General features: G+C 44.2%; 1 protein-coding gene across 1 annotated transcript; it reads left to right on the forward strand.

Moving 5' to 3' along the window:
* The first annotated feature begins 659 nt into the window (after positions 1-659).
* Positions 660-3,012, forward strand: LOC148026176 (gibberellin receptor GID1C-like). The gene is made up of 2 exons (XM_087693460.1): positions 660-1,575; positions 2,125-3,012. Exons 1-2 carry the CDS (start codon positions 1,054-1,056, stop codon positions 2,683-2,685), a joined length of 1,083 nt encoding a protein of 360 aa, XP_087549586.1. The 5' UTR covers positions 660-1,053; the 3' UTR covers positions 2,686-3,012.
* The last annotated feature ends 9,768 nt before the right edge of the window (positions 3,013-12,780 follow it).

Here is a 12,780-nt window from a genome sequence, read left to right on the forward strand (position 1 = left end):
GTGGGATGAAACGATGTGGGGCAATGCAACGTGGATGGTCATGACATGATTTCAAGGCACGTAATCTTCTCTCGTGTTCTGTGAGCACTCCTTCATTCCAAGCAAGAGTTGCTCTGATACCAAGTGTAATGCACTTGTACTCAATCACTCACTTGACACGGCTCAAAAAGGTAACACGATATGTGAGAACAATGCATACTATTGTATTATTCAATGAAAGAAACGGTACAACATAGGTACATCCCAAGACTACACCCTTGTGATGCGCACATGTGAGGGTTCATCATTGGGTATAGGAAATCACACATAGAGTGGAAACTAAGCAGGGCTTAGAGTCACTCTTCCTCTTTATATAGGTGTTTTTGGCAACAACGCCATAGTATAACTACAAAGCACTTACACCTTACATCCCTTCTTGAACTCCCGTAAAGGTACATAACCAAGAAAAAGGATATAAAGCCAAAGCTCTTCTTGTTATAAAAACAACCATCCTTGTGTTATAACCACTTCCATGGTAAATTGGTTGTGGCAAAAACATGTATTCTGACTGCTCGGTTAATTTTAAAAGCCAGCTATAGTAATTCTGTGTTGTTGACAACTTTAATGCTTCGTCACGAAAAAAAAACAAAGGAAAGGACGCGCATCAAGAAAATTTAACAAGTACAGCAAAAAGCAGACATCCGGGACTGCAGAACTGAGGAATCGACTCCTTACCAAACCCGCACAAGGGGAGGTTGTTGCCAAAGCGGTCTATCTGTGCTAAAAACGCTGGAGCGAACCACGAACTATAAGAGGGGGGGAGGCGGTGATGGGCGGAGAGAGAGACGCAATGCCGAAAGTGTTGGCGACACTTGAATATGGATCGAAGAAGACCAGCAGCTGTCTGTGAAGTGAAATATCAAACAGCATAGTTTCTCATCATGCTGTGTGTCAAGCGATAAGATGGAAGGGCATAGATTCTGATCTTTCTGTGTGCGAGCGCAACTTCGCTACGCACGGAGAGTCCGTCTCTCTGTTACCTGAGTGTATCTGCGTTTTGGGGGGGAATCGAGGATGGAAGAGGTGGTAGATGAAATGGAGGTTGCGGACTTCAGTGCAGAGAGGGGGGCGGCGCCTCTGTCAGTGCGGCTGGTGTGCATGCTGGTCAAGAAATACAACGACCTGGCCAGGCGCAAGGACGGCACGCTGAACCGGAAGCTTGCTGACCTGGTCGAGTATAAGGTCCCCGCCAGCAAAGTGCCGCGGCACGGGGTCTACTCCAAGGACGTCGTCATCGACCCCAAAACCGGCGTATGGGTGCGGATCTTCTTGCCCTCCTCCCCCTCCCGCAGAGTCAAGAAAGAAGATACAGGTAACGGTGCTCTCGCCCAGAAAGAGAAGCTGCCCGTCATCTTCTACTTCCACGGAGGCGGTTTCGCGTTGCTTTGCGCCAATTTCATTGGATACGACATCTTCTGCCGGAGGCTCTGCCGGAGATGCCAGGCGGCCGTGATCTCCGTCAACTACAGGCGCGCGCCGGAGCACCCGTATCCGGTGCCGTACGACGACAGCTATGCGGCCGTGGAGTGGCTCAAGGTAGAGTAGAAGTCGTCCTTTGTTAGTGGCATTATTCTGTCCTTTGAGTAATGGTATCATGTTAGAAGTCATTTCTTTTCGACGGAGAGCGTCGGAGGCAGAGGACTCAGTGGGAATGGGGTGCACGTTTATCTCCCCACTAGTGTTTTTACAGCGCACAAGCCCTTATCTGAAGATTTGTTAGCCCTTATATCTGAGAATTTGTGGTAGGTGAGACGCAATCAGTTTTGAAATTTTCGATGACAATATCATGATTTATGCGCTTCTGCGTGAGGGAGGGATGGCATACGTAGGTAGGTACGGCTGGTTCAGGAGCCTGCCGGCCCGGGGTGGGTCCTCTACACCCAGCTGCTACATACGGGGTGCCTCCCATGCTTATTCTCGCGACGTTGAACACTACAGGAAAAACAACAGAAAAGAAGGGAAAACGTGAAAAACTGTGTGACAGAGAGAGAGAGAGAGAGAGTGTGTGTGTGTGTGTGTGGCTTCGTCTGGTCTTTTAACTCGAGTTGGATTAAGGTGCGTAACGTGGGTTGTATTCTTGAACAGGGCGAGCTTCGGAGAGGCGGAGAGGCCTTCCTGCCACACGCACTCGACGCGTCGCGCTGCTTCCTCATGGGCGACAGCGCAGGGGCCAACATCGTCCACCACGTGGGGGTGAAGCTGGCGGAGGAGGCGCCGGCGGCGGAGCCGATGAGGATCACGGCGCACGTGCTGCTGTTCCCGTTCTTCGGCGGCGAGGAGCGCACGCCGGCGGAGCTGCGGCTGGTGGGCGCCCCGCTGGTGAGCGTGGAGAACGCGGACTGGTACTGGCGGGCGTTCCTGCCGCGCGGCGCGGATCGCGACCACCCGGCGTGCAACGTGGTGGGGCCGCGGGCCCCGAGCCTGGCGGGCGTGCGGGGCCTCCCGCCGTCGCTGGTGGTGATTGCGGAGTTCGACGTCCTGAAGGACTGGCAGATGCGCTACGCCCGCGGCCTCAGGCAGGCCGGCCAGCGCGTCCGCCTCCTCTACTACAAGAAGGCCATCCACGCCTTCCACATCCTCAACTCCCTCAAGCTCTCCTCTCGCCTCCTCGCTGACCTCCAAGCTTTCATTGCGGATGGCTTTTAATTAATTAATTAATAATTACTATCCCCTCTAGCCCTTGCTTTTCTTTGCTCCTATATTTTGAACTCTGTCCATGCCTGATCTAGTGAGTGTGGAGTATCCAAGAGCTATTATTATCTTCAAAGACTTCCCATATGCTCTCTCGGTTTGCCGGGACCCTGGAAAGTCCGACTTCCAGTATTCACCAAAAACATTATTTTTGTTAGAGATCCTAAAAGCTTTGACTCGAATTTATATTTACAGGGCTTTTCGAATCTTATTAACTAAAGCTTGTGTAAATACCTTTTATTCATAATGTTGATATTCTCTGCACATTAAAAAAAACTAAAGCTTGTGTAAAGTTAAGAATTTACACCATCTTTCACTTTTGAAGGCTCTCGTTAAAATTTTGCTTTTCATTTCATATTAAACCTCAATTCTTGTGAACACCATTTGTACCCGCACCAAGAATGTAAAAAAAGTTCAAAGTCACATTACCACATGTAGGATGAATTGGGTTTTTCGTAGCTTTTTGAATTTAGCTCGCCTTTTGATTTGAAAGTACAACGTAGAAAGAATGTGACACCCAATGACCACTTTACTTGCTAGACTTTAAAAAAGTATAGAGGTACAATATATATCTTGTTTTCTTGTAGAGATCTTTCACAAGTGTCTTGTTTTCTTCTATAGATCACTCAAAGGTATCACAACAATACATATGAAAGTACATAACCCATTTCTCAACCTAGTCAATCCCATCTAAAATGGCCACTTTGGAAGTTTCGAAGGCCTTATGTCTATAATCCTATCTGATTTAATAGACTTCCCATGTCTCATGCAACTTCTAGTGGAGAAGATTATTGTCCATAGATGTGCTTGCCCACATTGGATGTCCCTATGTAAGAGGGTCCCTTGTCATTTGTGACCATTGTTGATATGATCAAAATTTGATATTATGATATGGCATGTCAAACATGTTCATTGGAAATCAAATTAAGTGGAAAAATGTAACGTGTCCCCTAGTATCATCCAGGACACGTTTTAGCAGTCCATCGGAAAAGATGTCTAGAAAGCTCCACCCGGCACTCCCATGGAATGTTACAGGTCTTGCGATCTAGTTCTTCCCGTGTCTGCCACGTAGCGGAAGTATCCTGGCCGTTCCCACTTAGGATCGAGAGGAATTAGGGTTTTCCTAAAGGGGTCGTTAGCTAACAGCAACTAGCGTCAGACCCGAGCGAACTACTTTACGCAGAAACGCCAGGTCCGAAGCGGATTCACGCTGCACTTGGTTCAAGGAGAATGGGAAACGAAAGGGATGCAAAGCTCAACCTCTCTGCCATAAGGCATAGTCCCATTCCGTTTCCCTAAAACAACGTAAATCGGGTAAAACGTAACTCTAGGTCATCGTTCTTGTTATTCTTTTTGATGATGATGATCACTCTGCTGTTCTTCGAGATTTTTGAGAAAAGTTCCCGGCTAACCGGGACCACCCAACCGTAGGACGGACCCATGGCCCATCCTCCGCACTTTTCTCGGTTTGTTTTAGTTATGTAATTATCTAACACATTAATTTGACATATAACAATCAGCTTCTTTAATTAACCTTGTTAAGCACTGATTCCAAGATGGAAGCTTGGACTCATAAACACAATCTTGTGTAGGACTAACAAGTGCAAGACTGACACTAATTAATAAAGAAAAGCATCATCATGTATTCATTCATCTATGAAAAGTGGTAGTCAAGTGCAATGCTTTATAGTTGTTGGATGGGTACAGTTTTTCCTTTCTGTGCATATGGGATTCCTGCAGCTTGCATGTCTTCATCCCAAATTGCCTCATACAAAGAGGCTACATTAGGTGTGATTGCTAATATCTCAACACCTCTCCTCAATCACAACTAGAAAGTACAAAGTGTGTAGAGGCTTTCCTGAAAGTAACACCTGCAAAGTGTGGGCACACCATAAACATGGCAAAACACCAAAGGCTAAGTGTGGGTACCACAAACATGATGGACATCCAGAGGCTATAGCAGGGGCCTTACAGAGGCTGTAGTACAAGGCTACATGAGGAGTTTTACAAGCTTATGATAAAGATATTTGGGCTAGAAATTACAAGGCTAAAAAAGTCAGTAAAAAATAGAATCAAGTCTTATCACGAGACATAGAAAAACAACATCAAGCAAGTTCTTTTAACATTTCATCATTTTATCTTTGAAATACAAGGAGTTCTGCCCGTAGGCTTTTCCATAATCTGCCCGAAGGCTAACCAGTAATCTCCAGGGATCACTATTCCAAGCTTCCGCCCGTCAACTAGTATGCAGGCCTCGAGATCCAATCCCGAGTCACGTTAGCCTCTTGTGCAGGACCCGGAAGGTGAGGGATTTACGGTCAGAGCCCCCCCTGGCACCCAAGCGTCCTCCTGCTCCAAGTAGAACTCAACGAAAAGTAACTGAAGCTGCCTCTCCCTTCAGGCCTTTAACCTGAAGTATAGGTACTTGTTTAATTTGTAATTCATAATTCAAACAGAGCCCTACAATCTCTAGCAAGCACAAACATTTCCATTAATCAACCCAGTCGTATGGCAAACTGCTAAGGAAGTGTTCTTTCCTTTTTGAGTGTATCAGCAGTCGTTCTCAAGATGTCTTGTAACTTGGCAAGTTCCCTTATATTCAGGTGTAGGCTATACCCAACTTGGTTAACCCTAAGGTACCTTAGATATGCTAGTTTCTATTTTACAACTTTCCTTATTTAGAAGGATATCCAAAACTACGTCTTTTTGCAAGATAACTTGCGTAAGGATCTGCAGTCCTTGAAGAGGGTTTTTCCCTTTTCTTCTTGTGAATCAATCACAAAATGATTTCATGCATGTTGCGCAAGTCTGGCGATGGAATAATCTATTTAGATTCCTTAAGCTGACGTATGTCAGGCCTAGGGTTTCTTCATTTAAGAACCTTAGGGACAAACCCTAGTTTCTTATCTTTATGAATTTATTGTCCCTACGGTAAGGAAAGTAGTCAAGTGTTTAGGGTATGAATGTTTCTATGTTCAGATTGGTTCGGTTATCTTTTGGAAGGTAATCTTACTCGTCTTGTCACGGTTTTACTATTCTTGTGACAATTAACCTTCCTAATCAATACAGTTTAATTTGGCATATAGCATAATGCCAAGATGATACAAAGACGACAATACTCCTTGGGACAAAAGGCCTAGCTGAGAATTTAGTGTATACACACTTTATTAGTTCCAAGTCCTCAAATAGTAGGGGAAAAGTGTTAATAGAGTGTCATCCAGTAATTTCCCATTACATTTTCTTTCCAAATGAGTTCGTATATCTAATTTTTATACTTGTTAATTCCTAACATTTAACTTCCGTTTTCTTTAAAGATGAACTCATGCCAAATAACAACAGTTGCCTTGCTAAGATGTGCAACTAGCAAAGATAACTCCCTAGTAATTTGAGCATCGAAGAAACCTTCCATGAATTTAGCCATTTTACCATGATTCGTTGCGAAAGGAATAAGACTAATGGTGCAAGATATAATTTGAATATATTACTATAGTAAATGGTTAATCTTGCCTATAATTTTATAATGCTTGATGCAATTTGAAGAAAGCTAATTTGTATACATTGTCATTCATAAGCTAACTCCTTCGTTAAAAATAACTTGAACAAATATATCTTTCCTTAACAATTTTTCTTTGTATGACTGACTTAAAACCGAATTAACATCAAGAAGAAAAACCTGGCTTTGAGGTGAGATATCCACATGGATACCGGGAGATGACCCTCCCGCAGCTACACCTTGGACTTTCTTCGGCGGCATCGTAGTTCGAACGTGAGATAGCCTTTTCCTTTTTCTTCTTGGAATTCCACCGTCTTCTCCTTCCTTTTCTTTTTCCTTTTTCCCACTCTTCCTCCGTCACTCCCTCTTTTCACTCCCTCTACTTCCCTCCCTATCTTCTATCTCACGGCTATATTCTTCCTTACGGGGTACATACGAGGCCGTGATGATGACTTGAATAGTTTAAAGAAAAATCCGGAGGGAAAAAAGGGCAAGGGCTTAGGGGGGAAATTAAAATCCGGGGGGGGGGGGGGGTTTAATAAGGACTTTTGGGGGATTAAAAATCCCGGGGGGGGAGGGGGGGGGGGGGGAGGGGGAAAGAACAAGGCTTAGGAGGGGATTATATCGGGAGGGGGGGAGAATAAGACCTTACGAGGGTTTAAAAACCCGAGAGGGGGGGGGGGGGGGGAAACAAGGGCTTAGGAGTATTAGTGGGAAGGGGGCTTAAGAAAGCCCCCTTAGAAGCTTCTTAAAGAAGCTTCTAAGAAGCTTCTAGTGCGGCAGATCAACGTGGAGATGATGGCATGAGGGATGGTGGCGACTGTTGATGCCACAGGCGATGGCATTCCCTCGTCCGGCGGTTAATGGCTTCCCCAGCGGTGCGGCAACGTCTGCGGCTTCCTCCCTCACTCTTTGTGCAGCACGGCAGCTTTTTTTTTTTCTACCTCCCATGGCTCCGCCTCCCCATGCTTTAAATAGTGGAGGGAGGGGGATTTTCTCCTCCTGCGTGTCAACACGCATGTCCTTCCTCCCTCCATAGGCTCCACCAAGGAGCTTACAACTCCTTCTATTTCCCTCCCCCCCTCCAGCTCGCCCATCGGCTGGAGGGATAAGGGGGGGGAATAATTTTTTTTTTCAAAAATTCGATTTTTAAAAAATTTTTCCCACGTGGAATTTTACATTCTCTCCCCCTTGGAGGAATCGAGATGTCCTCATCTCGAGATAAACGGGGGATATTGATGGTTGAGAGTGCCTTCATCTACCCAAGTGGCATCTTCTTCGGGATAATCTTTCCATTGGACAAGGCATTCTTTCAAGGTTCTAGATCTTAACTGTCTTTCCCTAAGATCTAAGATCCTTTCTGGCCTTAGTTCAAGGACTCCTTGACTAGGCATTACAATTTGTTGGTCATCAAGTACATGATTAGGATTGGGTACATATTTTTTTAATAGGCTGATATGGAATACATTGTGAACCTTTAGGTTCTCAGGGAGTTGCAATCTATAAGCATTGGGTCCTAGGCATTTGAGGATTTTATACGGCCCACAATACCTTGGACTTAGCTTCTTGCATTCTCCTAGGGATAGAGAACTCTTTTTAGGACGTACCCGAATGAAGACCATGTCTCCTTCTTCGAAGACTCTTTCTTGACGTTTCAAATCTGCATATGCCTTTTGTCTATCCTTGGCTGCTTGTATGTCTTGTCTTATTGACCTTATTTGATCATCCATGTCCTCCAACATTTGTCTTGAAGCTTCAACTCTTAGGGTTGGATCAGAAAAGTTTAGGGGACTTCGACAATCATGACCATACAATGCCTGGAAAGGGGTCATTTGAATGCTCTGCTGGTAAGAAGCATTGTAGGAAAATTCAACTAATGGCAAGTATTGAATCCACCTCTTCGGCTCTCGACAACAGTATGCCCTAAGCATATCCTCAATGATTTGATTCACTCGCTCTGTTTGTCCATCCGTTTGGGGATGGTAGGCGGTGCTAAAACAGAGTTGAGTCCCAATAGCTTCAAAGATAGCTCTCCAGAAGTGTGATGTGAAGAGAGAATCTCGATCACTAATGATTCTTTTAGGTAACCCATGTAGCTTGAATATTTCCTTGATAAACAATCTTGCAATGTTAGAGGCTTTATAGTTTGTCTTTACTGGAATCAGGTGTGCAACCTTGGTAAGCATGTCAACCACAACCATAATGGAATTGTATCCTCCTTGGACTTGGGGTAAGCCCACAACAAAATCCATACTGATGAACTCCCATTTCATTTGGGGAATGTCAAGCGGTTGCAGTTTCCCTGGCATCATGACATGTTCGGCCTTGATACGTTGGCAAGACAAACATTCGGTGACATACTTGAGAACGTCACATTTGAGCCTCTCCCAGTGGTAGCTTTTCCTAACTGCATTAAGAGTTTTTGCATAGCCAGGATGTCCTGCGAAAGGAGAATCATGAGCTTCACATAATATCTTCTGCTTAAGTGACTGGCTTATTGGTATACACAGCCTTGTTCTGTAGTAGACAAGTCCATTATCAATGAAAAATTCCTGATACTTAGCTTGTAACTTCTGATTCTGCTCCTTGGTAGATATTTCTTTTATCATTGTTTGGTAGGCCAAATCATGGCATGCTTCCTCTCTAGCTAGTTCAAGTATAGGATTGTTTGGTGTAGATACCTTTGTAGCCAGAGATCTGGCCGTTGATGGATTTTGCAAGATTAGGGAATTTAGGAATGCCTTGCGACTGAGTGCATCGGCAACTACATTCTCTTTCCCTGGTCGGTACTTGATTTCAAAATCATATTCCTCCAATACTTCAATCCACCGACGTTGCCTCATGTTGAGCTCGTTCTGGGTAAAAATCCATTTGAGACTCTTATGATCGGTTACTAGAGTAAACTTGTTACCCAACAGGTAGTGTTTCCAAAGCTTTAGAGCATGGATGACAGCTAATAATTCCAGATCATGCGTGGCATAATTCTTTTCATGACTCTTCAATTTCCTTGAAGAGTATGCTACTGGATGACCTTCCTGCATAAGTACACATCCCAAGGCAAGAATGCTGGCATCAGTTACTACCTCGAACTCCTTATTGAGGTCAGGAAGTTTTAGAATAGGTGCTGATACCAAACTTTGCTTCAGTTCGGGAGTTGACCATGTAATAGAAGTCTGCTTCTTTAGTAAGTCTGTAAGAGGTGCTGCAATCAAAGTATAGTTTTTTATAAAGACCGTATACCATCTTGTCAAGCCAAGAAAGCTACGTATTTCTTTGATGGATACTGGTATTGGCCATTCAAGCACATCCCTGACTTTGGCTGGGTCTACTGATATTCTCTCTGATGATACTATGAATCCCAGATATTCAATCTGACGCTTGAAGAATGCACACTTCTTCATTTTTGCATACAGCTTATGAGACCTCATTGTCTCAAGGACAATCCGTAGTTGAGGTTCATGATCTTCTTCCTGTTTAGAATAGACTAAAGTGTCATCGAAGAAGACAAGCACGAAATCATCAAGATATGGTCTAAAAATATCCTGCATTAATCTATTGAAGGTGGCAGGTGCATTTGTAAGCCCGAATGACATAACCAAGAACTCAAAGTGCCCATATCTTGTATTGAAGGCCGTTTTTGGAATATCTTCTTCCTTGATCCTTATTTGATAGTAACCTGACCTGAGATCAATCTTGGAGAAGATCTTTGCACCTTGAAGACGATCAAGAAGCTCATCTATTCTAGGAATAGGATACTTGTTCTTGACTGTTGATTGATTCAACCCTCGGTAATCAATACATAGTCGAAGTGTCCCATCTTTCTTTTTCTGGAATAGTACTGAAGCTCCCCACGGTGAGTTGCTAGGCCGGATGTAACCTTGATCCAACAGTTGCTTGAGTTGTTCCTTCAACTCAATAGCTTCCGGTATGGACATTCTATAAGGTCTCTTTGCAATTGGTGCAGCTCCAGGCACTAGCCTAATTTCATGATCAACTTCTCTTGGAGGCGGAAGTTCAATCAATTCCTCAGGGAATACGTCAGCATATTCCTTTAGCCAAGAAGGTCCTTCATGAGACTCTTGCTTTTGATCTAACTTGTTGAGTTTGATCAGGTAAATGGGTAATCCTTTTCTGACTCCTTTTATGATCCGTGATACTTTGGCTAATTGGATTCTTGGCACTCCTGCCTCACCTTGAGTTGTGACAAACTCCCTTTCAGAGTTTCGAAAGGAAACTTGACCCTTTCCACAGTGGATGTGGGCGTCATTAGGCTTAAGCCAATCCATCTCGAGTAGACACTCATGGATACCTAAATTCATGACTCTGAATTTGACTGAGGTTTTCTTTCCTCCCAGAAAGAATTCTTCCTTAGCAGTTTGCCTGGTACAAGTTACCTCACGACCGTTTGCCAATTCCACAAGCAGGGTAGGTGCTTCTACTGTGGCTATTCCTAATCTTTTTACACATGCTGGTGAGATAAATGAATGTGTACTGCCACAATCAATCAAGGTTTTGAAACCTTTACCTTGATAGTCCGACGGTGTTTGAATCACCGAGAACTGGCGATTCGGCCCTTTCTTGTGTAAAGCGGCATGGACTGTCGCTCTTTCAAATTCTGCTTCCATAGTCGGATCTTCCTCTTCTTCTTCTTCTTCGCATCTTTGCCTATTGGCAATGCAGGCAGTTCTTCCTCTTCCACGGGTGGCGGCTCCTTGACCGCGGCCTGCAGCTTGGAAAGGTGTTTGACGATGTCCCCCGCTGAGCTTGGGACATTGCCTTTTGAAGTGACCGAGTTCGTTGCAGTGGAAACATCGGAGGTTTCGGCCATTTTGAGTAGGAACAAAGTTGTTGACGTTATTTGTCCTTGCTTTCTTCCTTTGTCCCTGATTGTGACCTTGAACTCTCTTCACTTGAGGTCTGAATGCTCCTCTGTTCGAGTCACTATAGGACCAAGTTTTGTTACCCCTTGGTCTAGCTTGCACCTCCTGAATTATAGGCGCCGCTCGAATTAGTGCATCCTGCAGATCTGATGAACGCATAGATTCGAGATGGGTATTTACGGGTGGATTTAATCCTGCGCAAAATTTGGACACCTGCTGCGTCATGTCCATCTGTGGTGCATACTTTAAAAGTGAGATGAATTTAGAGTAGTATGCGTCCAGAGTGAGTCCTAACTGTTTTAACTCGTAGAACTCATTCATTTTCTGTGTACGATATGCAAGTGGCAAATATCTCCCCTGCACGGCTTTCTTTAACTTTTCCCAGGTAACGGACCCCTCTGAAGTCCCTTGATCCCTGTACCATTGTTTCCACCATAGTCTAGCTTCGCCGGTGAGTTTTAACTTGGCGAGCATGGCCTGATTGGTAGGTGCAGTACCAGCTGCTTCAAAGTAATCCTCCATAGATTCAATCCAAATTTTAGCATCAGACTGGACGAATCTGCCTCTCCCGTCAAACTTGGGTGGCTTTATCTGCTTGAGGAGGAACTTCTTCTCCTGGGTCACAGCAGTACTTGATGTAGGGGGCGAATTTGGAACCTGTACCTGGGGTTGTGCCTAGATAAAAGTTTTCTTAACGTTATTATATGATAATTGACGTTAGCTTATCTTTAGTTCAGCTATCTCGTAAATCATGAAGCTACTTAACTTTTTTAACAACTCTGATGCACAGCCGGATATTGATATAAGAAGTCCTTATTTATATTTACATGGGCGTAGCCTTATACAATGTCTCGTGTGATGATAATCCAATCATTACATTCAGTTTGGGGAGAACAACGTTGTATTGCATTTGTCTACAGGAACTGTGTAATAGTAGGGTTTTGGGTCATGGATCTTTAGGAATCGATAATTCATTGGAAGTTCAGGATACCCTTTTCGTTGGAATCCATACTTCTCATGGCGGCCCAACACTTTAATCCTGTCGGCTGGGATTACACGGGTTACTTCCTCATATACATATGAGTTCATTTCAACCCTCCGACCTTGAATATGTAAAGTCGAATTTACATGAGCTTCCACAAAAATGAACAGCTTCACGACTTTCAAGTCTTCCAACCACTTGATCCTCTTTAGGTTGGTCTGTAGATAAGCGAACCGGTGGGCAGCTATGTAGTAGATTCCTGAAGACCCCGTCCATCTTCGTTCTATGTATAAAGGTGATGGATTATAAATCTGCTCCAGGATGTTCATCATCCCAATTCTTTGTCTATAAAGTGGAGAATGCATTGCAGTCATAAACATGACTCGAAACACCAAAAACTTGTTCCACGCTTCATAGTTCTGCAAGATAGCATTGAAGATGAGGAAATGTTTTGACAGCAATAATTTCTTTATTTCATTTTATTGAGATCTCATAAAAACAATTCCGTTGTTGGTCGGCTCTGATACCAACTGTAACGTGTCCCCTAGTATCATCTAGGACACGTTTTAGCAGTCCATCGGAAAAGATGTCTAGAAAGCTCCACCCCGGCACTCCCATGGAATGTTACGGGTCTTGAGATCTAGTTCTTCCCGCGTCTGCCACGTAGCGGAAGTATCCTGGCCATTCCCACTTAG

Source organism: Lygodium microphyllum, chromosome 14 (genome assembly GCF_053477565.2).
Source record: "Lygodium microphyllum isolate KBCC chromosome 14, Lygodium_microphyllum_v1.1.10, whole genome shotgun sequence".
Classification (NCBI taxonomy): domain Eukaryota; kingdom Viridiplantae; phylum Streptophyta; class Polypodiopsida; order Schizaeales; family Lygodiaceae; genus Lygodium; species Lygodium microphyllum.